Source organism: Cynocephalus volans, chromosome 5 (assembly GCF_027409185.1).
Source record: "Cynocephalus volans isolate mCynVol1 chromosome 5, mCynVol1.pri, whole genome shotgun sequence".
In the NCBI taxonomy this organism is placed as follows: Eukaryota; Metazoa; Chordata; class Mammalia; order Dermoptera; family Cynocephalidae; genus Cynocephalus; species Cynocephalus volans.
This window is the reverse complement of record NC_084464.1, coordinates 162,427,261-162,450,812: the sequence shown is the minus strand read 5'-3', so window position 1 is coordinate 162,450,812 and position 23,552 is coordinate 162,427,261. Positions and strand designations below refer to the sequence as shown.

At 33.4% G+C, this 23,552-nt stretch overlaps 1 protein-coding gene across 1 annotated transcript in view; it reads left to right on the top strand.

Annotated features, from left to right (window-relative positions):
* Positions 1-23,552, top strand: part of PDE10A (phosphodiesterase 10A) — a 307,572-nt gene that overhangs the window by 187,810 nt on the left and 96,210 nt on the right. Inside the window, exons 4-6 of the mRNA XM_063098382.1 lie at positions 12,772-12,892; positions 14,148-14,197; positions 23,144-23,284. Of these exons, the coding sequence (XP_062954452.1) occupies positions 12,772-12,892; positions 14,148-14,197; positions 23,144-23,284 (312 nt within the window). The remainder of the gene's footprint in view (positions 1-12,771; positions 12,893-14,147; positions 14,198-23,143; positions 23,285-23,552) is intronic.

The window sequence follows — 23,552 nt, the reverse complement described above, 5'->3', positions numbered from 1 at the left end:
CCTTAATTGACATTTCAGCTTAAGAACCTTCCATCTGCATAAGACGTAGGGATGGATGCTTTGTTGCTTCAGCTCTTCAAAATGTATCATCTCAAAAAGTCAGAGTAAACTCTGTAAAAGACATTCCCTCAAACCCCAAAAAGAGGATTAACTTAATCAACTAAATCATGTGACTTCTAATAAAACTTGAGTAACATCTGATTAGTTGTGATCATAATTATGTTCCATGACTAATCAGAGTCATTGAGTACAGAATTTAGAATTTCCAGAGTTTCTGTGTTAATCTGTTTGCAAAACAATATGGAATCATTAGTTTAAATGAATGAATGACTTCAAAATTAAGAGTATATACTGGAGGCTTGTGAAAATCATTAAACCAAGGACCAGATAATTATTATGCAGGTATGTAATTTTTCTAAGTGGAATTTCCTTAAAACAGATTGCAACAATCTTAGAGAAAACACTCCCAGTACATGGTTCTGAATGTCACCTGTGTTTAGTTGTTATTTAGGTTATTATTATTTTTTCTATTAAATATGAGCTTTCTTTGCTGATTGGGTGTACTGTTTGCTGTTGCTTGGTAATACGGGCTTGATGAGATTTCTTTACATGGAAGGCATTCTAGATTTTTGCTCCTCACTTAAGTTATAGCTACCTCGGTATTTATGAGGGGGCTGAGGCTGTCTGATTTGAGCACCTTTTGTTTTTTTAGTCTGTGTATCGAAATGCCTCTCTAGCTTCTCTCTTCTTCTATTTGTATTTGAGCTTGAGTATCACTCTGTGACTTGCCTTCCAAAGGCTACTCCCAGCATCTGTGCTTTTTGATCTCGGTCCCATCCACTTTGTCTAGAGCTACTTTTATTGTTACAATTATTTATACTTGCATTTTTAAAAGATTACAACTATATCTCTAAGTACATTAAACCTACTTTAATCCAGTCAGTAATATCAGTTGGGAGTATTTCCTTCTAGTCTTTTCTTCACATGCATATATTCACATAGTAATGATTACGATGCATGTACTATTTTGATTTCTGTTTTTTTTTTCATTTTGCATTATACCATAAACATTTTTATGATCTTATGCTAATATTATCTTTAATGACTAAAAATACCCCATTGAGTTTGTATGTGATAATTTTTTACTTTTTTATTGTATTGTTAAATCTTTAGATTGTTTCAAATTTTTTCATAGACTGGTTTTCTTTATGTATGTAGCAGTTTTATTCTTGTGAAATATTTCCTAAGAAAAAATGCTAGAATCGGAAGTCACTAGGTCAAAAGATGTGACTACATTATGACATTTAATATGCTTGCTAAGTTGGTTTATCAAATTACTGTTCCAGTTGAAGATTTCATTTTTACCCCATTAAAATAGCGATTATATATCTTATGTGTGAATTGCATGACATTGTTTTAATGTTCTTATTTAAAGCAAATGAACATTTTCATATGTTAACTAACTATTTCTTTCTGTGTGAATGCATCTCTGTACCTTCTATGTGAGAAATATTTAAAAGAGCTTCTCTGGTGTAGTATAAATCACACTTAGATTTGAATTCCTGCTTTGGCATTCTTTATCTGGATGACCTTTTGAAAAATAACGTTTTAAGACTTCAAATATAAAATGAGGACAAAGTCTACGAAACCTAACTAATGCCACCAAAATAGGATGAAAATTTATATTCTTACATTTATTTATCTGAGAACCAAAAAAAAAAAAAAAAAAAAAAACTTTTAAAAAGTAGAGGGGATGAATTAATAAAATATGAGAAGAAATTAATGGACCAAAATTTAAAATATAGACTTGATTAATAATGTAAAACATATTTCCTTAAATAGATCAATAAAATAGATTCTCTTTGGCAATCTTTCAAGAAATAAGAAAATACAATTGTTAGGAATGAGAAAGGGAATATAAATATAGGCAACAGGGAGATTAATCAATTAATAGCTGTATACTCACATATTTGAAAACTTAGATGAAATGGCCAATCTGAGGGAATTATAAATTATCAAAATTATTGAAGAAGAGTTACGGAACCTGAATATCCTGTTAATCTGACAGTGATCAACTGTGTTGATTGCTGCTGGTATTTCAAGGAGTCCTGAGAGGTAACCTTTGGATTTGGTAATGTGGAGGTGACCTCAGTAAGAGTTGTTTCATTGGACTGATTACAGTGAGTTTAAGAGAGAGTCAGAGAATAGAAATTGTAGGCAGCAGATACAGACAATTGTTTTATGAATTTCTGCATTAAAGGGGAGAAGAGAAATGGGGTGTTAACTAGATAGGAAGGGTGCTAAGAGAGATGTTTGTTTTTAATTATTTTCTTTTTAAAACTGTAGTAAATGACAGTATGTGTATGTACTTATGAAAATGATTCAGTTATAGAGAGTTTGATGATACAGGACCCAGAGGGTGTATGGCTGAAAAACAGTCCTTAAGTGCTTCGAGGAGCCATATCGACCTTCCAAAGCCTCCCCACCGCAGGTCTGCCTTTTCCTTTATAACTAATTTACATTTACTCACTCTCAATTTCTTTTCTTACTGTATCATTTAAAAAGACATTTTCTATTTGGTTATCGGAAAAACAAATATAACCAAACAAATAAAGCAGAGGAGGAAATAAAAAGAAAAAGTTTATGAGTCAATACTTTTCTATGGATGAGTAGAAAACCTGGCTTTTAATTTCCAGCCAGGTAAAGTGTAAACCCAAGTAACTTGATTTATTTATTCTCTAAGGGAAGTATACCAGTCAACTTTGCCCTGTTAATTAATACTGCATCTTATGAAAACGCAAATCTAAGTTACATTTCTGATTTTACAGCAATCTTCAAGTTTCAAAGGCATAATATTATAATGTGGCTTGATGTTTAGTAAGTGAAGGTGACCAAGTGGATGGCTGAACTAGGGTAGACACATGTTAGAATTATCTGGAGTAATTTCTCATGTTACTTACGCCCTTCCCTCCGGCTGGTAACTACAGGGTTCAGGTGATACAACCCAAGGGTAAAAGTAAGAACACATGGAGAAATGGATAGAAAGTATCTGTTTAAATCTCCCTAAATATAATTTCCTTTAAATCAAGCTTGGCTAAGATGTGAGCTTTGGTCAAGATGTTACTTATAAACAAGTTCCTGGAGGGCAGGCAGATATCCTATTCCTGTTGATTATCAACATATCTGTAAAGGAACAGGTGATGTAAAGTAAAGTGAAATTATGACATTTTGAATTTTGAAAATCAAAGAGCCCAACAAGTATTTCTCATCCAGATGGAAAATCACCTGACCTTAAAAAGAAAGACCCTCACAGGATGCCTGCAAGAAAAGTCCGTGTTTTCCTTATTACACAGGTTGAAATATCTTCAGGCACTTGAATTTGTGTTTTGTGATAACCTGAAAGAAAAATTCTTATAAACTATGGATTATTTGTTTTAGCCTAAATTTCATTTCAGAGGCTTTGCTACTAGTCATTAGCAGTAGCTATAGAAACCTCAGAAACCTATGTGGAGCATCGATTCTAAGAACGTTCGCTCCTGAGTGAATTAGCTGCAAAATGCTTCCCTGTGTAATGGAATACATCATTCTGCTATATGGAAATAGTTCATACTGGCCATTTAAATACCGGAAAATGTTTGCCAAAGACTAATTTTTGTTTGTACTTAAAGCAAAGACTATACTCTTAACAGTAAATTAAACATGGACCATTTATTTATTACACTTGTTCCAGATTCCATGTGTATTAGTCCATTTCTGTTGCTTAAAACAAAGGAACTGGGTAATTTATAAGAAAATGAAATTTATTGCTTACGGTTTCAGAGGCTGGAAAGCCCAAAGTCCAGGGAACACATCTGGTGAGGGCTCTGTCGTGGTGGTGACTACAGTGATTCAGGGTATCACATTTTGAAATGATGGAGCATAGAGAGACTAACCTCCTCATTCACTCTCCTTTTAAAGCCCTCCAAACCATGCCCATGACCACCATTTTAATCCATTCATTATGGCATGTTCCTGCAATCTAATCGCCTCTTCAAGGCCCTAACTTTTAAATACCATAATAGGATTTCCCATCCTCAACAGTTACAGTGAGTGTTAAGTTTTTGGGGGGCATTCAACCCAAAGCACCATGATAATGAAATGGTGTCGGTAATATGTAGAAGATAACATATGTTATTAATCATTATGATAGTAGGCAAGGAGTCATTTCAAACCATTTTGATAAACATTTTAAAAATGGGAACTAGACACATTTCTCTTTCACGAGATTTTAAATTACTACTAGTTTTGTCACACCATTCTTGGCAGTCACAAATCTAGGTTAGATTATAGATTTTGAAAAGTATTAGAACAGAGGAACTGTATTAAGCCCTTACAGATAACTGGTCCTGGTCCACAGAATCAAAGCCTGTTTAAAGGTTATTGGTTTTGGCACATTTCTTTATTGTGTGGAAAAGAATATAATAATGATTCAGTAATAGAGCGATTATGCATAAAAAAACAATTGCTGCTAGATTGCTGTTTATTACTTAAAGATGGCAATGAAGATATCAAAGATGTTTTGTTTTTGTCATAGATATTATCACTGGCTGATATTTTCTTGTTTATCTATTTCTCTCAATTAAAATTTAAACTCCATGAGAGCAGGAGCCTTATCTGATACTTACAATAGTACTTGACACATTGTTGAAGAAATATTTGTTTAAAAAAGACTTATCTACATACTGACATTCAGAAACATATCTTTGAGTAAGGTATTTAGACCACATGTTCCATTGCCTTAACTTTCACATTATTCATCTGCCACTGATAAGGTAATTCTTTTCTACTATCAGTCTTAAAACTTATCAAAAAGGGTTTGCTGTATCAGTCAGCAATTTAAAACTATTTTGTCTCGTGGATCATTTTTTCTAAATTAAATGTTATAAAAAGCCCTTTTCGACTTGCAAATCTTTTTGTCCAAAATTAAATTAGTTAATATTATAAAAAGCCCTTTGAAATCTATCATGTTCTTTAGGAATGTCAGTTTTTATTATTTCTGTTTTCTCACATTGGGAGTGCCTCACTTGTTTTTAGAATCCCTGCTTGTTTGCTTTCACCCCTTTTAACATCCTACTTGCTGCCCTTCTGTCCACTAAGTGTTTCCTCTTCTAGCTTTCTTCATCTTTTCTAGCATTCTTTAAGATGACATCTCCAAACTGCTAAACTGTGATGCTTGTAAACCATGTCTTCCTTTACCCCATATGATACTTTAAAGCAGTTCTGTGTAACATTTCCTCTGCGCTCGGTTACATTGTGAGACAAGTGAGGGCAGCTGTTTTTCTTTTTTCCATAGTGCTAGGATAGGCTCAAGATGAATATCTACCAATCCTTTGTTTGCTGCTTAGGATTTTCAAACTTTTTAAAATAAGCGCTTACAAAGGGTCAGTGGCATTTTCTGTGCTACTCCCATGCTCTTCTACCTCATGCCTGGAGGCTCACAGATTCCCTTACTTGTTCATTGTGATTGTTCATTCTTAGAGTAGTTAGGATTTTTTAGCTTATGGTGTTTGTATGATATAAATGACCTTTATTTATAACTTATTATTTTTTTAAATCTCTAAATCATTCTGTTAGAATTTTGTCCTTAAGGATATAAAGCATGGAAAAAGGTTTGGCAGTTTCCTGTGAAGTTAAATACACATTCACTTTGTGACCCAGGAGTTATACTCTTATATTTACCTAAGATAATTGAAAACCTATGTTTACAAAAAAGACTTCTACAAGAATGTTCATAGTAGCTTTATTTATAATAGCCCCAAACTGGAAACATTAATGTTCCAAATGTCCAACAATAGAACAAATAAACAATTTGTGCTATATCCATACCACAGAATTCTACCAGCAATAGAAAGAAGCAAAGTACTGAAAAACACAGCAACATGGGTGAATCTCATTGATATCCTGTTGAGCAAAGGAAGCGGGTTCAAAAGAGTGCATGTCATATGATTCCATTTACATACAGTTCTAAAAACTGGCAAAACTAATCTATGGTGGAAAAACGTTAAAAGGAGTGGCTGCTTTGGGGACAGGGACTGATTAGGAAGCACTAGGGGAGGGACTTTATAAAGAGATGAAATGTTCTATGTCTTGATAAGGGAATATTACAAGGATTTATCTATTTGTCAAAATATAATGAATAGTACATTTCAGACTTGTATATTTCAGTGTTTTAAAATTTTGCCTAAAAAAATGTAAAAAAATAATATCTTGTTAGTAGGTTTGCTATTTGCAGTGGTATGGCCTAGCAATTCTGAAACTACCACTGTGCAACCTAGACTTTAGGAAATATGTAAATATGTTAAATATATTGACAGCCAGCTTTCTCACTGTTTGGTAAGAGAATTACAAATGTAGAAATGGGGAATACTAGTATGTACACTGTGGTGTTTGATTGGAACTGGAGGTATTAAAATGAGCTCATGGTTTTTAATCTCTCTTTATATATGTATATATAAATTTATAAGTATAGTATTATATATATACTTTTATAAATACCTTTGTGTGTGTGTGTGTGTGTGTGTGTATTTATGTGAGATCCTCTCGTATATATAATATTTATATAAATGAGAGGGTTCAAAAGCAATGACAGCAGTGTATATACATATAGCTCCAGCGCTTGGATTTTAAGTATCACTCCCTACTCAGAGGAACTGGGACTTCTTTGAGAATTAGAAATGGCTGATTCAAAAGCTGGCAAAGTATGAGATGAGAAAGTAAGGAAGTATTGAAAGAATTATGAGGACATGTCACAAGGATACAGTCTCGAAGGGGTTCCTGCTGGCTAAATCTGAGACAATTTGAGCATCAAATGAAATGACAATATTAATGGAGTACGCCCTGTTGAATAAAATAAGAGTTGATATTTATGAATGAATGAATGATAGAAAACAGAAAGCTCTTCCCCGTAGAATGCCAATTGATAGATAAAGAAGGGGATGAGGGGTTCTAGTTTCATCACTTCACTGTGTTGCTGCCAAAATGCACAATCTCAATCTGATTTTGAGAAAACATCAGACAAATCCAAATTCGCCTGTATTCTTCAAAAGTATTAAGTTCTAGAAATGCAAAGAAAGGCTGAGGAGGCATTTTACATTAAAAGATACTAAAGAGATCTGATAGCTAAGTGCCATATATGATCTTGGATTTAACTTGGACCTGGGGCGGGGGGAGATAGCTGTAAAGGACATTATTGGGACAATGCATGAGATGTGAATGTGGATTTTTAATTAGCTAATATTGTTGGAGCAATGATAAATTTTCTGATCATGGTAACTGTATTGTGACTATGTAACATAATGTTCTTTTTCTTAGGAAATGCATACCAAAATGTTCAGGGGGGAAGGATCACATGAACTTGCTCTTAAATATTGAGAAAAAATATTTATTACTATTGTGTGTGTGTGTGTGTGTGTGTGTGTGTGTGTGTGTGTGTGTGTGTGTGTGTAAAAATAGAAAGATGGATTGATAGAATTTACTGAGAGAATGATAAAGCAAATAAGACAAAATGTGTACTATTAGTAAATATGTGTTTCTTAGTTCAGCTATGTAACAAAGTGCCGTAGACTGGGTGGCTTATAAACAAGAGAAATTTATTTCTCTCAGTTTTGGAGGCTGAGAAGTCCAAGATCAAGATGCTGGCTTCAGTGTCTGGTGAAGGCCCACTTCCTGTTTTGCAGGCAGCTGTCATCTTGCTGTGTCCTCACATGGTGGAAGGGGCAGGGGAGCTCTCTAAAGTCTCTTTTATAAAGGCACTAAACCCCTTCATGAGGGCTTTGTCCTCATGAACTAATCACACCCCAAAAGCTCTACTACCTAATATCATTACATTGGGAGCTGGGATTTCAATATGGGAATTTTGGGGGGATATAAACATTCAGCCTGTAGCATTGGGTAAAGGGTATACAGGTGTTTCTTGTACTGTTCTTGTGATTTTCTGTAAGATTGAAATTGTCAAAATAAAAAGTTATAAAAGTGATAAATTAAAAAACAAAAAATCTAAAAAGTGATGAGAGGAAGATAAATATTGAGATTTATACTGAGAACAGATCTCCTTTTTATGGTAAACATCCAATTCAGCACTCCTCTCCTTATGTTTTCTAGTGTATTGTTACCCTTCAGGATATGTTGGTGCTGACTCGTAGTGCTAACAGGGATCACAAGCTCCCATTTGGTTCTTGAATTGCCACCTCTCAGTTTCTTTCTGAACCAAGGATTAATACTGCTCCATTCATTACCATTGTATCTCGTAGAATTATCTCTCTGAGCAAGAGAGTGGCTTGTGTTCCAAATGCCCTGAAGAGCCACAGCAAACTCACAGGGGTGATCCGGACATATTAAAACTTCATGGGAAACACAATAGTGTATGTTGGACAGAATTTGACATAGTTCACAGTTCTAGTGTTACCTTGACATAGTTCAGTTTTAATATTAGGTCATCACAATCTTTTCATCAATATCATGTCTTTCTAAGCTATGTTTTCACTGGTTGCTCTAATAAAAAGCAAGTACTGCGTGAAGTCAGTGTGGAGCAGAAAATGGGGATAGTGATGTCCCATTTGATTCCCAGGTTTTGGAAATTGTGCAGCTCCCAATTTACTCTACCTTGGAATTCTAACTCATCTTTAATTTTGAATGTCTCAGTGATACCCAGTGTAAACTTTATGTAAGTTCTTATAATAAGGGCAATAATAGGACTTGGTAATGTTAAACATACTGCACAAATACAAGTTTTTTTGTATCTTTATTAGTGTGCTATTATAATTTTCTATTAGCCAAGTCATAGAACTGAAAGTTGAATTGAATTGATTTCTTAGTAAGCTTTCTTTATTATGTGTTTTTCATAAGATCATCTTAGAAGTGTGTGATTTGACATTCATCTTCATTTGTTTCCTCTGCCTTTCCTTTCATAACAATACTGATGAGTAGCAAAATAGCGTAAGAATAACAATCAAGTAATAATTATGCTTAATATTTAATATTTCAATGTAGTTTTAAGTTTTACAGTGTATTATCATTTGAATGATTCACTAACTATGTAGATAGGCATTTAGTATTTGAGAGTTAATATTATACAAATATGAAATTAGTAATCATAGTAAAACATTTTGCTGTTATATTTTTTATACAGTCGTAATCAGTAACCAAAGGAAATAGTATGTGCTGACATATTCTATTAGGTTAAAGGTTAGAATTTGAAACAATATAAACAAGAAAAAAATTAAAATCTAGGTTGGAGATTATCACATAAAGTTAGGGTTGAAAGCATCTTAAAGACAGTGTAATTCATCCTTCTTGTCATACAAATGAGAAAACTAAAGCCCAGACCCATGAAATGAAATGTGATAAACTGTCCATATCCCAGAATGTCTTCTTATTCTCACTTGTTTGTGACAATGCATATCCTATCCAGTTGAGATAGATAACCGCTGGTTATTGATCTGCATACAGGTCATTTGTAAAGGGCTTATTCTCAGAATTACATTGTCAGAGGAAGAAGTCAGTGTGTATATCATTTGTATGAGTACTTTGCTACTGAATGACTAAAAACCCACCTTATAACTAGCTTAAGCTCCCCTCCCTCACAAAAAAGTGAAGTATTCAGAGAATGTATTGCTACATGTAAAAAAAATTGTCTAACCATAGATTTTTAGGCATGAAGGCTTTTTGCATGGCTGGATCTAGGGGTTCAAAGTCGGTCATCATGACTTAGTCTTTAGGGCCGGCCTGTGGCTCACTCGGGAGAGTGCGGTGCTGATGACTTAGTCTTTATTGGCTCAGCTTTCCTTCAGGTTACCTTCATTCTCAGATAAACTCTTTCACAGGACTTTGGGGGAAAAATATAGAACTAGTGGTACTGATTAGAGGTAAGGAAGAGCGGTTATGTTTAGAGTAGAATATATTATCTGGAGTTCTTCAAAACTTGAAATAGCTCAAATAGGATTTTGTTACAGATGATAAAGGAACAACTTAAGCTTTTGAGACCTTCCACAATGCTGCCATGTTTTGGAGGCATCAGGATTTCAAGTGTTCATGATTTTTATGCAGTTATGACAATCACACTGGTACCTGCATAAGAACAGGTCTTGGAAAAAAATCTAGAGCGAGAAAATAACTGGGAAGTTATGGCTAACTATTAACAAGATAAAATTTTAGCAATAAAAAGCCACAGGGCTGGAGGTCAGCAGTTTGTTATGGTTGAGTATGCAACAAAGCCAGTATACGGTCCACGGGGCTAAAGGGAAATCAGACCTCAGATATATTAGGTACAGCCCAGAAATGCAGCAGCTGTGAGGGCAGAACACCTTGGAGAACCTGGTCTTATAGCTGAAGCTCTCTGTGTTTGGGAAGAGATACAGGCATGGCAACAGTAGGTAAGACCCTAAGAGTTACAGTTGGTAATTTTTCAAGTTTGTGATGAAGTATAAGAGTTGCTTGCTAGGTTACTATTTTGTAGCTTTTTGGTCATATTCATTAATTTATTTCTATTGTTCTTTCTACTCGGAAAGTTCTTCCCCCAGATTTCTACAAGTCTCACTTCCTCACTCTTTCTTTGTGAGGATCCTTAAGTGTGGGAATTCTGCCAGTTGCTGAGTTTGTCTATTCCAGATGTGCATTTTGAAACTGCAGTTAGTTCAGGGTTTGTTTGAGAATCCACTGGGGCTCAGTTCTGAGAGACCTGAGCTAAAACTCCATTGATCACCTGATCTTCATAAGCCCCTCTGACTGGTATACCACAGTGGTGTTTGGGAATCTTAAGATTTAGTGCCAGTGTAAAGCTGGTGTCCAGTGGTCCCCCAAGTCTGGTAATTTCCTCTTCTTCCATACACAGAAACCCAGGTAAATGTCTGCAAGCCTCTTTGGGGAAGGTATGAAGAAGATCTGCACTATAAATTTTTTGCCTATGTATCAAGATTCTTCTTCAAGATTACCTGGTCTCCCCTTTATTCAAGGGGTTCTGGTACTATGAATTGGCTCAACTCTGGGAACTCATTGAGGCATTATGACTTTTTGTTGTGGTGATGAAGTCAAATTTTTGTTCACTTGAGCCAGTACATTTCTGCTTGGACAAAGGAGCGGGGGCAGAACTTAGGCTGACCTGTTCATTTCCAGGGACACCATGATAAAGTAGCTGATGCCAAAGATCTATGCTGGCCCAATCGTTCTGATTGCAGCCTCAGTTCTGTCCATTATGCTAACAACACCCAACTTCTCTCTGGATACTAAGTCTAGCACTTGACCCTGCCACACCAAGATCACGTCTTCTTGGTGAATTCAGGGAACCTGGGGGGATGGCTGCTGTTCCCACATTCATTTCCAGCCCACACCAGAGAGCTCTTCACATGTGCCAGTGACTCCTCCCGTTAATGTATTTCTCATGGCCTTGGTGAGGGAGTGTCGATAGAACACAGATAGGGGATGGGTAAATGGGTCTTCCATAATCAGTCAACTCCAGCATTCCAAGACTTTGAATGTATACCAGGGAAGTTCTAGCATTTCAACTTTATTTAGTATAGACCACTTTTGGGAACAAATTTCAGTCAACCCAGCACTAGCACATCACACCCAGAATCTCTGCTTAGCGTACCCATGTAAAAAATCGCTTTACTTACTGATTTCCTTCCAAGTAGAATGTAAGCTCCTTGACGACAGAAATTTAATCTTGTTCACTGCTCTAGGGTCTCTGGTGTCTAGAAGAGTGCCTGCTATAGCACATTGTCAGGATGGTCAGTGCCTGTTTATTGAATAATTGACTGATTGGTTCATTTATTTGTTCATTCCACAGATATTTGTTGAGTACAGTGCCCAAGAATAACAGCAAGTAATAGACCTTTGGGAGTGAAAGATATCCACATGGTCAAGAAGACAGAAAGATAGCCACATGGCCAGGGTTGAGACAGTGAGAATAGAGGGAATTGGGGTGCAAGAGATGAAATACTCAAGATGGATAGGAACCACATTTTGTAGAGTTTGGGAGGCCTTCGTGTAAGGAATTTGTCTGTTATTCCAAGTGCAGTAGGAAGCCCCATGAGTATTTTAATCCAAGGAGTGACAAAATATTATTTTATTTTTAAAGTTTACACTGCCTGTTGTTTAGCAAGCTTGGTAGCAGGGAGATTAGTTAGAAGAATGTTTTTCATTACTTTAGAGAAGAGACAGTGTAGCTTGTGCTAGGGCTGGGTGGGGTCTGGTAGCTTTCTGTCCACCTGCTGTTGGCACTGGTGTTGTGATGAAGCCTACTGCTGCAGACTTGTGGTGGGGGCTACTGCAGCAGTGGCATTTCTGTGCAAGCCTGTCCTTCCTGTATGGTGGCAAGATTGAGAGCAGATTAGTTAATGTTCATTGCTAGGGAGCTTGTTTCACCGAGTGCAGTGCCCATGGTAGATTTTTTCAGCATCTTACAGTATTTCACTTGGCAAACTTTTGTACTGTTTTTGCTAATCAAGTTACCTGATATATTATACATAAAAATTCATAAAGTTATAATTTGTAACATTGATATTTTAATATAAATATGCAGCATAGATGCAGTCTATGGATAATTCTCAAGAAGTCATAGCAATTTTAATTTTCAATCTATTTTATATAATTACAATATTTAAATCATGCTCTATAAAAGAATAATAAACAGCTAGTATATGAAGTCATGTATTAATAGTATATTTTATAAACTAAGTAATTTTTATTTTATTTTATTTAACTATTCCCTTTATTTTTGTTATTTTCTATACAAAGTACCAAGATACGAATATGCAGGGAGTTGTATATGAACTAAACAGCTATATAGAACAGCGGCTGGATACAGGAGGAGACAACCATCTACTCCTCTATGAATTGAGTAGCATCATTAAAATAGGTAAGAAACATTTTGTATTCCTCCTAGAAAACTTAAACAGAAGATTATTTTATTCCATTGCAAAAAGTAACCTAACATGATTTATTTACAAAGAGACAGATGAAAGTCATTTATTTACTTCTACTGCTAGACTAAGTCTGAAGTGAAAATATTTTATTATGAAACTACCAGAATAAGTCAAACCTAAAAATTCCTAAATTATCTAATCTCTATTAAGTGTCTGCCTGATATATAAATGGAATATACTATGCCTTCTAGTTAATACCTAGTTTTCTTTGGAAAGTATAGTTATACTGAATTAAAATCACATCTTTATAAAGGAAATCATTAATTTTTAAGGAGGAATAAGCATTTTAAATTTGTTTGGGTAAATGAAAAATTTTATACTATGTAAGAAATGGTTTATATTGTGAATAGAATGGGGAAAGTTACATCAGAAAGGTAATTTTTTAGAGGAATGCACCTTTTTTGGGATGTGAAATTTTTAGAAGGATGCACACTATGGTGAAGGCATCTCTTTTTATTTGAAAATAAAAATATACATGATGTAATGATAGTGATAACATTTTTATTATGTATTTTACTGTGTGCTAGGCACTTTCCCACACATATTACATGCATTAACTCATTTATTTTCCTTAAAACCTCTTGAGGTGATTTCTATTATTATCACCATTTTACTGATGAGGAGTCTGTGGAATAGAGAGGCTAAAGACACACAGGTAAAAAGGAGTTTAGTGGGGGTTTAAATTTAGGCAGTCCCTCTAACACTATGCCATTGATTGCTATGGTAATGGTCGTCATATGACCCTGAAGCAATTCTAGATAAGTTGAATTATGTTCACTTCAGTAATGACATGTGAATGAATACATCATCCTTTTTGGTCAGTGATTATTTTGGTTATTTGATATCATGAATATTGCTTTTGTTATTTCTTAATACTTTAAAAATTTAATAATTCTCAAATTTAAAAAATATTCTATAGTAATTCGGAATTCACTGCTATATGCATTTGAGGATGTCATATCTTAAATTTTGTAGTTACTGAGAAAAATATATGAAAATATTTTAATTCTGTTGCTGAGTAAAGCTATAAATTATTTTATTCTATTTACTGCACGACCATTGATTATTTTAACAAATCCATTCCGTAGACTCATATCTGAGTCTCACCATAGAGAATTTATACATGTTATATTCGTCCATTGAGATTAGTTTTTTTTTCCTTTTTTTTTTTTTTTTTCCCTTTGGCAGCCACAAAAGCTGATGGATTTGCACTGTATTTTCTTGGAGAGTGCAATAATGTAAGTACTCTAGATCAGATTTCAGTACTCTAGATAAGAAAGTATCATACGCTTGTTTCAAAAAACCACGTTACAAACAACTTAACATATATCACAATTAAGTACTTTAAACTCAATTTGTATTTTGTTTCTGTATGTGGTTATTACAATCAAGAATTTTAGTAATGGCAACATTTAGGCATAAAAAGTATTTCAAAGATGTTTAATTACTGGCATTTGGTTTTTGTTATATATTAAAGACATATAATATATTTTGGCATGATCTGAGACAACAATACTTATCATAGCTTAAATGTATAAAATTCACTTATAGATTTATTTGGAAAACTTTTGCTGTGTATTTCTTATGTGTTCGCCGTTTGATATTTGGGATGTGTTTTTGTAATGTGATACCTGTATTCTTGAATAAACAAAATATTACTGTTTGCATTATATAAAATGTTAATGGAATTGAGACAAAAATGTTCCAAGACTTTTAATGCTACTCTTGAATTACAGTAATGCAAAGCATGAAAGTAGTTGCATGAAAAATGTTTATTGGCTGATTTAACTAACTTATAACTGATCCTTTTCATTTCCACAGCCATTGTTTTTCCCTTGTATTATAATAACTTCCTTATGTTTATTACCTCACAAGATTAAAATCTCCTTAGGGCAAGGACTTTTCTTATTTATTATTGTATCCTACTAGTACCTCTCCTCGTGCTTTTCATATATGTAGTAAGACAAGAAAGTTTATTAAATTGCATCATTCAGATATTACTACCACTTCTAAATACTTTAAACTATATTTCAGACATTGATAGTATTCTAAAATGGCTAAGCCACTAAAATGACAAATGGGTATTACTTTTTTCCTATTCATTTAAAAAATTTATTTCTAATATTTTGGGATTTTTATTGAAAATTAAGAATTCTTTTTAGAAAATCATTATACCGTCTGCCATTATTTTTATAATTGGCTGATATCTATGTGAGCTCAGTGTAATTATGGCAGTCAATGTCTCATTACGCATCCCGGGATGGCCTCCAAACAACCAGTAAGGCTGGCCATGCGGTCCTGCTTGTTTCCTGGAACTGTCTCCTTTGGATCGTGGTTCTTCAGATCATTGTGGACATGAGACTCAAGCCGGGACCTGTCAGATTCTCTGCTGAACCTGGATCTGAGACTCAGCAGTTCTAGATGTTCACCTGAACAGGAGTGAGGCGCACGCTCAAACTGAGGTTGTCACTGCAGGGTGGCCCTCTTCGGCTACATGTGAAAGAGAGTGGGCAGGGCTAGTGTGTGGAAATGGAGAAGCACAGGCGACAAGACGCCATGCAGCTGAAGTGGGTGTGAGCCCCCAAATGCTGATTTCCTAGATACGTCTTTTATACTCCAAAACCCGTGTTCTTAATCATTTGGCTGGTTTTTTGTTTGTTTTGCTTTGCTATTTTCAGACTTCTTTGTACGTTGACCTCAGTGAAGTAGCTTCTTCATATATGATTTAGAAAAAGATTTTTTATCTAAAATATCTAAACTATGATTCTGTGTATATCAGTTCTCAGTCTTTCACTTTTACTTATCTTTCACTTTTGTAGCTTAATTAAGCAATGGGCATCACATCCTCTCAGGCTTTATATTCTAAACTCCTAAGGCCAATTAATTCACTTTGGATGGTTCTCTCCAGGGACAGCGATTCCTTGCTGCTTCTTTCTTTTCCACTTCTCAGGGACGAGTTTGTCTCATTCAGCATGATATCCCTAGGAACAGCAGGCCATATGGAAAAATCATAACTTTCTCTGACCTTCCTAAGTCAAATCCCATTGTATTTTGCCTTCTTAATATCATATACTTCTCCTTCATGGAACTAAGCTGAGTATATAATTGTTTGTTTATCTGTGAATTGTGTGATTATTTGTTTATCTGGCTTTCTCACTAGAACATAAATTTTATGAAGGCAGAGACCTTCTCTGCCTTGCAGGATAATTTGGGGGGATAATTACTGTGTTTTGTTCACTGTATTTTTCCTTTTATGCATTCCATGTTGGTAACTAAGCCCTTATTATTTCCTTAACCCAGGGATTTCTTTAAGTATGAAGAGGACTTTGTCCGAAGGCTTAAGTTCACTCAAGTGTTTCCTTGGAAGTATCTACATAATTGCCATTTTCTTTGCTTTTCATTTTTTCTTGCATCTCAGGTCTTCCATTTGGAATAATTTTTCTTCTGTCTGAAGTACACTGTAGAATTTCCCTTAGTGAGAGTGTTCTGATGAAAAGCTTTCTCAGTTTTTGTATCTGAATATGAATTATTTCATCCACTTTCTTGAAAAATACCTTTGGTAGATAAAGAATACAGGTTGATAAAAAATATCTCTCCAAATATCGACTATTATAAAGATACTGTTTGTTCTTTTTCAGTTTGTTTCAGTCCTTCATTATACGTTTTATTCCCTGGTCATATTTTCATGCTTATCTTTTGTTTCTTGAAATATATGATCTATAACTCTTTTATATTCTTTCTGATTTTACAGTTTCTTGGTTTTTGTTTTGTCTGCCTCTCACAAATGGTGGCTTACTTGTTCATGTGTTTTATGGTTTTCTTTTTTTTTTTTTTTTTACTGTGAACAATATTCTTTCTTGGGTCCTTTAAGTGGATATTCTCGAGTGGTTATTGTTTGAAGTTCCTTTCCTGTTTCTTTCCCAGAGGTAGGTGTGTATTTGTTTTTGGCAGTCACTTGAGCTGCTACCAATCCAGAATTATTTTAAAACAGATTATATGGTTGATATTTTTTTCAGACTGCAAAGTGGTATGGATTAAAGTCGAAATTCATACAATGCAGTTATGTTTTCTCAGAGGTAATTTTTATTTTCCTACTAGTACTAATTTCAGTTTCTGTTTCCTTGTAGTCCCATTGTAGGGGCAAGTGTTTTTCCCCTTCAGTCTAATATGAGAGTATAGCTCATTGCCTTTCCTGGACCTATGAAGGAGTCTCCTACTAGACTTGCCATGTAGAAAGGTCCCAGATTTTACCTCTTGTCTCCTATTTGCCATGCAGGGAAAATCAATATATCTAGGCTTTAGCTGGTATCCTCAAGAAAAAGCCAGCTGTGGGATTTGGTTATCTAGCCAGGTTCCTTTATTTACTTCTCTTTCAGTTTCTGTGAATTCCTTTTATTCTTCTCAGCCCAGTGATGCATTATAAAAGATTTGTAGAATATACTTTATCCAGCCTCTGAATAATTTTTAAATTGTTTTTTTTTTCAAGAGTGTCAGTCAAATTATCTAATCTGCTGTATTACTTGCAACAGAAGTTGATATACTTCTAAAATGTAAGCTGACCATATTAAGTCAAATAAAATTTTTGTACATGTGAACAGGTACATTTATATATTCTATCACTCCTCTTTTGTACATGAAAGGTAGCATATTATAGGTAATAATCTTTAAAAAAGTTACCTCTGGATTTTAAATCATAGCTAGAAAGTCTTTAAATAACTCAAATTTTTAAACAAATTGTATACTTTAGTGGCAAAATTATAATGATGCAACCCAAATAGATTGAGACAATGTTCAGTCTATATCAACAAATACCTATGGTTAAAAAATGTTGGGAGGAATAATAAAATTCTTATAAAAGTATTTATTTTTTTCTCATAAATGAGAGTCAGTAGCAATAATTTAATTTCTGAAATTGATGTAGTGAGAAATATAATTTCATTAATATTTAAATGTCAAAAATTTTATTAATAGAATTTGAAAACCCACATTCATGTTACCAGAGACACAAAATTTAAAAAACACAGAAAGTTAAGCAGGAAATAGAAAACCAATTAAATAGTAAAAAGCACTGAAAATAAAATATAAAATATGATATAGAAATCATTATGTAATTACAACAAAAATTACTAGTGAAGTAGACCCAGCTGTTAAAAGAAAAATAACTCTTAAGTCAGGTGAAAAAAACCCATACTGTCTTCTGTTGCAGGAAAATGCAGACAAAAGGAGAGCAGGTGACACAAGATCAATAACAAATTTTAATTCAAGGAATAAATGGATTAAATTGGAAAAAAAGGGTCACTTCTTATTTGTGGAGGGTTTAGTCCCCAGTGAAGGTAGAATAGTAATGAAGTTTATAGAATAGATAATCGATGTATTGAAATTTATAAAGCAAAACAATCATACTAAGGAAAATAAACAAATACAATAGTATTTTTAGTTACTGACAGATCAAAAAAACAACTTAAAGAAGGTTAGTAATATTGCTTAGGTTTATCCAAATTTTTTTATATATATAAAAATATATATAATATATATAGCACATATATATTAAACTCAGCATATTATTTTAGGATTTAGCAACTTGGGGTTTCTTTTCTGAGAAAGACCCTAACTTTGATGCACTTAACTCTATTTAAGAATTCTTTTTAGGATTCTCATAATGGCTAAAAAACAAACAAAATTAAACCTTGGAATTTAAACATAAATAATATGCCAAGTAATTCCATGCACAAAGAAAAACGTCAAATATACTTAATGGAATATTTAGAGAATAATGTTTATGAAAATGAGTTGCAGTTTTGCTAACCGTCTGAACAAAGTTGTTTGTGATGGAAGATTCACATCCTTGTAGTGTTAAACATTTCATTTGTATTCTTGAAGCACTGATAAATAAGAGAACAAAAATACATTCATTCATTAGTTCAACCCATTTTTATTCATTTAAACTTAGTCACATATTTAAACTGTCATATGTTATACTTTAATATTATTATTATGGTTTTACTTGAGTTATCCATAATAGTTGTTTGTGCAAGCTGAAAACCTTATGAACTTTAATTATACTTTAAAATTTTTATTTCAAAAGTTCGTTGATAGCTTTTCATAAGGTAACCTCTCCATAATTTATAGGTTTGGTAAGAAAGCTTAGTTAAACAGTTGTTTGTTATTTTTATTTTACCTGTGAACATGAGCAGCTAGATGGTTATAGAACAACTTGATTTGTAGAATGTCAAAGCTGAAAGAGATACTTCAAGATTATCTAATCTAATCTTTTCATTTTAATGATGAGGTAACCAAGGTCTAGTTTGGTTAAGTGACTGTCCGAATTCATACAGCCAGTCAAAAGCCAAAGCCTTTACTCGAGTCTTATTCCATAAGCTCCCATTGCAAAGTTTTTGTGCTTTTCATAAAGAGCAGCTCTGCTCTTTCTGCCCTAATGCACTGCCTCTTTTAAGGACATAGATTTTTTCCCCCTTCATATTACTTAGTTTTCATTACCCATACGCTTGGAAGAACACATTTCAAACAGTTTTGTTACTTTGGGTACAAATTGGGAAAAAATGGAAAAGCAGAAGAATCCAAGTTTTATCTTTAGTATATATACCTTAAACAGTTGCCTGAAAATATTACATTCTTTGTATTTAGAGCTGGTGGTTTGTAGTACTTGTGTGATATTTTTCAATTGTACAATGGACTCTAGCAAGTTTATTTTTAAAAATAATGCAAACAAAATTAGTTATCCATATTTCAGTTTCAGGCGAATGTAGGGGCTAGTTGCTGTCATGCCCATCTACATACATCTAAGTTTGTTTTCTATTCAGTGCCATCTAGTGTCTCATAAGGAAAATAACTTAACAGTAAGCCTAAATAATTTTTAATTTCTAAAATTTAACTGGTTGTGAGTGGAAGTCTTAACATTAAAACAAAGTTTCACGAATAAAGTGATCTTTGAATTGTGTATAGAAAAAAAGATGAGAGAAAGTGTTTAACAAGTGAAGTATACTTATTTATATGGATGAATCAGATTTTTTCATTTCATTAAAAAAGTGTTTTTATAAATTGTAGTAGTCTAGTCTCCTGTTCATTTTCTACCAAATCTATTTATTTCTCCAAATTTGCTTTTTTATAATTTGAATGCTTTTTTATTTCTTCATTGATTCAAGCTATTGGTTATGACCACTGCTACCAATCTTTTTAGTTTAAATTATCTAACTTTAGAAATATAGATAAAAATTTGCTGTTATCACAAAAATATTGGCTTACATACATAATGAGTTTCTTTGAAAAACTGAAAAAGCTAATTCCTCCTTAGCACCTCCTGGCCTCTGACTGCATTGATTTCCAGCTCTGTGGGCAGTCTCATCTCTGCTAGTTGGTATGTGGAGGGACTAGTTGTCATGTCACCTCTCAAGCTCTCAATTCAAAAGAAGAATCACAGCAGCCATTTGTCAATGTGATATCCAGAAGGCAGTTAATTTCTTCTCTGGAAAAGATAGAAGTGGTTGAGGTTTGGAACTTTGAATCTTTTCCTTGTTTTTAGTTATAGTTTTTATCTCTAGCCCATATAAAATGTTTGTTTAAACAAAAGTTTTCGTAGATTTATACAATATTAGAGTGGGAATTTAATTTTAGAGACTCAGTTCAACACTGGATCTTATAGATAAATTCAGTATGTAAACACATGCATAGTAGTCTTAATACCTTCTAAAATATTGTCTGTTGATGGTTTTATGCCTCCTTCTATGAAAATAGTGAGTTTAATATTTTTGTTCTTATTAATCTGAGTATCCCAGTCAAATCCTTAGGTCAAAAATTATATTAATTGATTTTGAGAAATAAAGCTCCCATTTCCTTTGTAAATTTCTTTAGAACCTTACATTGCACCCACCATTTATTAATGATTTATTAATGCATTAATGTAGACTCTTCACTAATGAAAGCTACAAAGTTATGTGTCTTGTAAATTATGAGTACTTTGAAACATTGAGAATCAAGGCAAGACTTGCATTGCCAAATCATAAATTGTACTATAAAATTACAGTAATTAAAACAGCACGGTACACAAATAAACCCAATGATACAGAGTTGAGAGTTCAGAAAGAAACCCATGTATACTTGAGGATTCAGTGTATAGAGGCAATAAATATTTTATAATGTTAAATAAATGATCATGTAATAATATAGGGTTGTATAAGATATTCTATGATTATTGAATTATGAAACTTAAGTGTAACTTGAAGATTTTATTAAATTCAGTAATAAAGTTCCTATGGCTAAATCATTCAGAAAAGATGTACATTGTATGTCTTCGAACAACACACAAATAATGCTGACAGCTATGACAAAAACAAAAAAATTCAAAGTTACTGTTGGAAGCTTGCTGCAGAGTTTACTTCTGTTATTGTCACGGGATGCTGTTCTGTAAGAGTTATCTGAAGTGCTCAGTTCAATTTAAGTTCACTTCCTGCAATTCTGTCTTTGGTAGAGAAAAGAAACAGTTGCTCAACATCCTTCTTATGATTACTTTTTCATAGTTTGAGAAAATCATTGTTAATTCTGATTTTTCTTTAGGCTAAATATATCATATCTTTTAGATATATTCTTGTAGTCATCTCTTCTTCCTTTTCTTGAATCACTTTTCTACTCTTCTAGCGAACTTAAAAAAGGGTGACACTGAATTGTATTTGGACAACAGTAGATACTAAATCTCAGGATGGTTTTACTTCTTTTTTGTTGTATGTATATTGGTGTATAATAGAATTATAGTAACTCTAAAAACAGTGACACTGATGTCTAGTCTTTTGAAAAATAAATAACATGTAACTGACATTTATCATCTTATATGTAATTTGTTTAATCTTAAGTGTATACCTTGTATTTAAACATATTAGGCTTAATCCTTTTAAAAAGAATCACTTAAAATATATTTTTCACATGCATTGTACTTAATAGAAAATACTGCTTAAGCACATTCCTAACTATGTAAATATAGTTGGGAATATAAGTATTTTGAACTTAGCTTCTGATAATTTACAATGATGATTTATTTAAAGTAGCCAAGGTTAAGCTGAAGCTCTGCTTCCTTATTTAGCCAAGGAGTTCAAGTTACAGGGTTCATTCTCTTGTGATTGTAAGATGTTGTTTGAAGAAGAGTTCTCTGATATTACAAAACTTGAAAGCCACTTGTCTGATAAGAACATCTATAGAAACGTCTAACTAATGCAAACATCTAACTTACTGTATCACCCTTAGTAATAGCAAGTATTAATAGGAACATATTTAGGTTAAGAGAGTTATTTAATTCTTATTGCTTCAGTCTTTAAGTTACAGTAATCCAATTTAAGATAAAAAGTAAAGTGAACTCTGAGAGAAGTTACCTGAACCTTAATATTTTTCAAATTGGATAGATAATCATGAAACAATTATGTTAAAAATATCACACCCAATCCCTAGATGATTTGTTTTGAGTAGCAATTCTTATTTAGTGGAAAATGATTTTAAAAAATTAGATTTTGTCAAAATAACTGATCCTATTTGTAAAAACAGATTTATTTTAAAATAGTTTCAGATCTTTGCTCGCCTCCTCAGTCATTTGAAAGGGAAAGATCACCCATACTTGTCAAGATTTTTATTAGAGAAGAGCAGATATTTCATAGAGAGTTTTCTGAATCTGCAAGTTTATGGGCATGCAACTTTAAGCAGTGTGAGTGACTGAGGCTGAAAAGTGGAAATAATGTTCTGAGAAAAATATTTTTAATGAAAATGAAAAATGTAACCAAATCACTTGACTTGTAGCTACTGGTCCTCTCTTCAGTCTGTAGGGAGATTGGGCCCAGGGTTTGTTTATGGTCCGATAGAATCTTGAGCCCAATGACAGGATATATTTCTTTTTCTCCTTTTATTATTTTTTGTGTATCAAAATAAGAGACTATTGTAAGAGTTTTTCTGTGCCTATACATTCATTTAAGTCTTATTTCAAACCCATATTTTGTGTGCATTGGAAATACAAGAGTTTCACCTCAGATACTCCAGTTTGATCATTACAAAGCACCTTTCCTCATTTTATGTTTCTTCTTTTAATTGGCTCACAGATTTATTTTGACTATTAAGTAATATCCAGTTGTCTTTTTGTATGTGCAAATGTACAGGAAAGTCAATAAAACATGTTTTTTTCTTCTTCCAAGAGCCTATGTGTGTTCACACCACCTGGAATAAAGGAAGGAAAACCTCGACTCATCCCTGTGGGGCCCATCACTCAGGGCACCACCATCTCTGCTTATGTGGCCAAGTCCAGAAAAACATTGCTGGTGGAAGACATCTTTGGGGTAAATGGCTTTTTGATTCTTTGTGGCATTTTTAACCTTAGATGTTTAATTAAGAAAGATGACATGCCATTTTGGTGTCATAATTTAAGCCATTGCATAAAAAAATAAAAGCATTAAAGCAAGGTACATATCAATAAATGAATTTGTATGCAAATTAGTTTTTTGTACTCAGAAAACATATATCCACTGAGAGGTAGATTTGAACAGTTCTTATTTCAACATGCCAGATGATTAAACATAAAAATACATATTTATATTCACGTAAAGT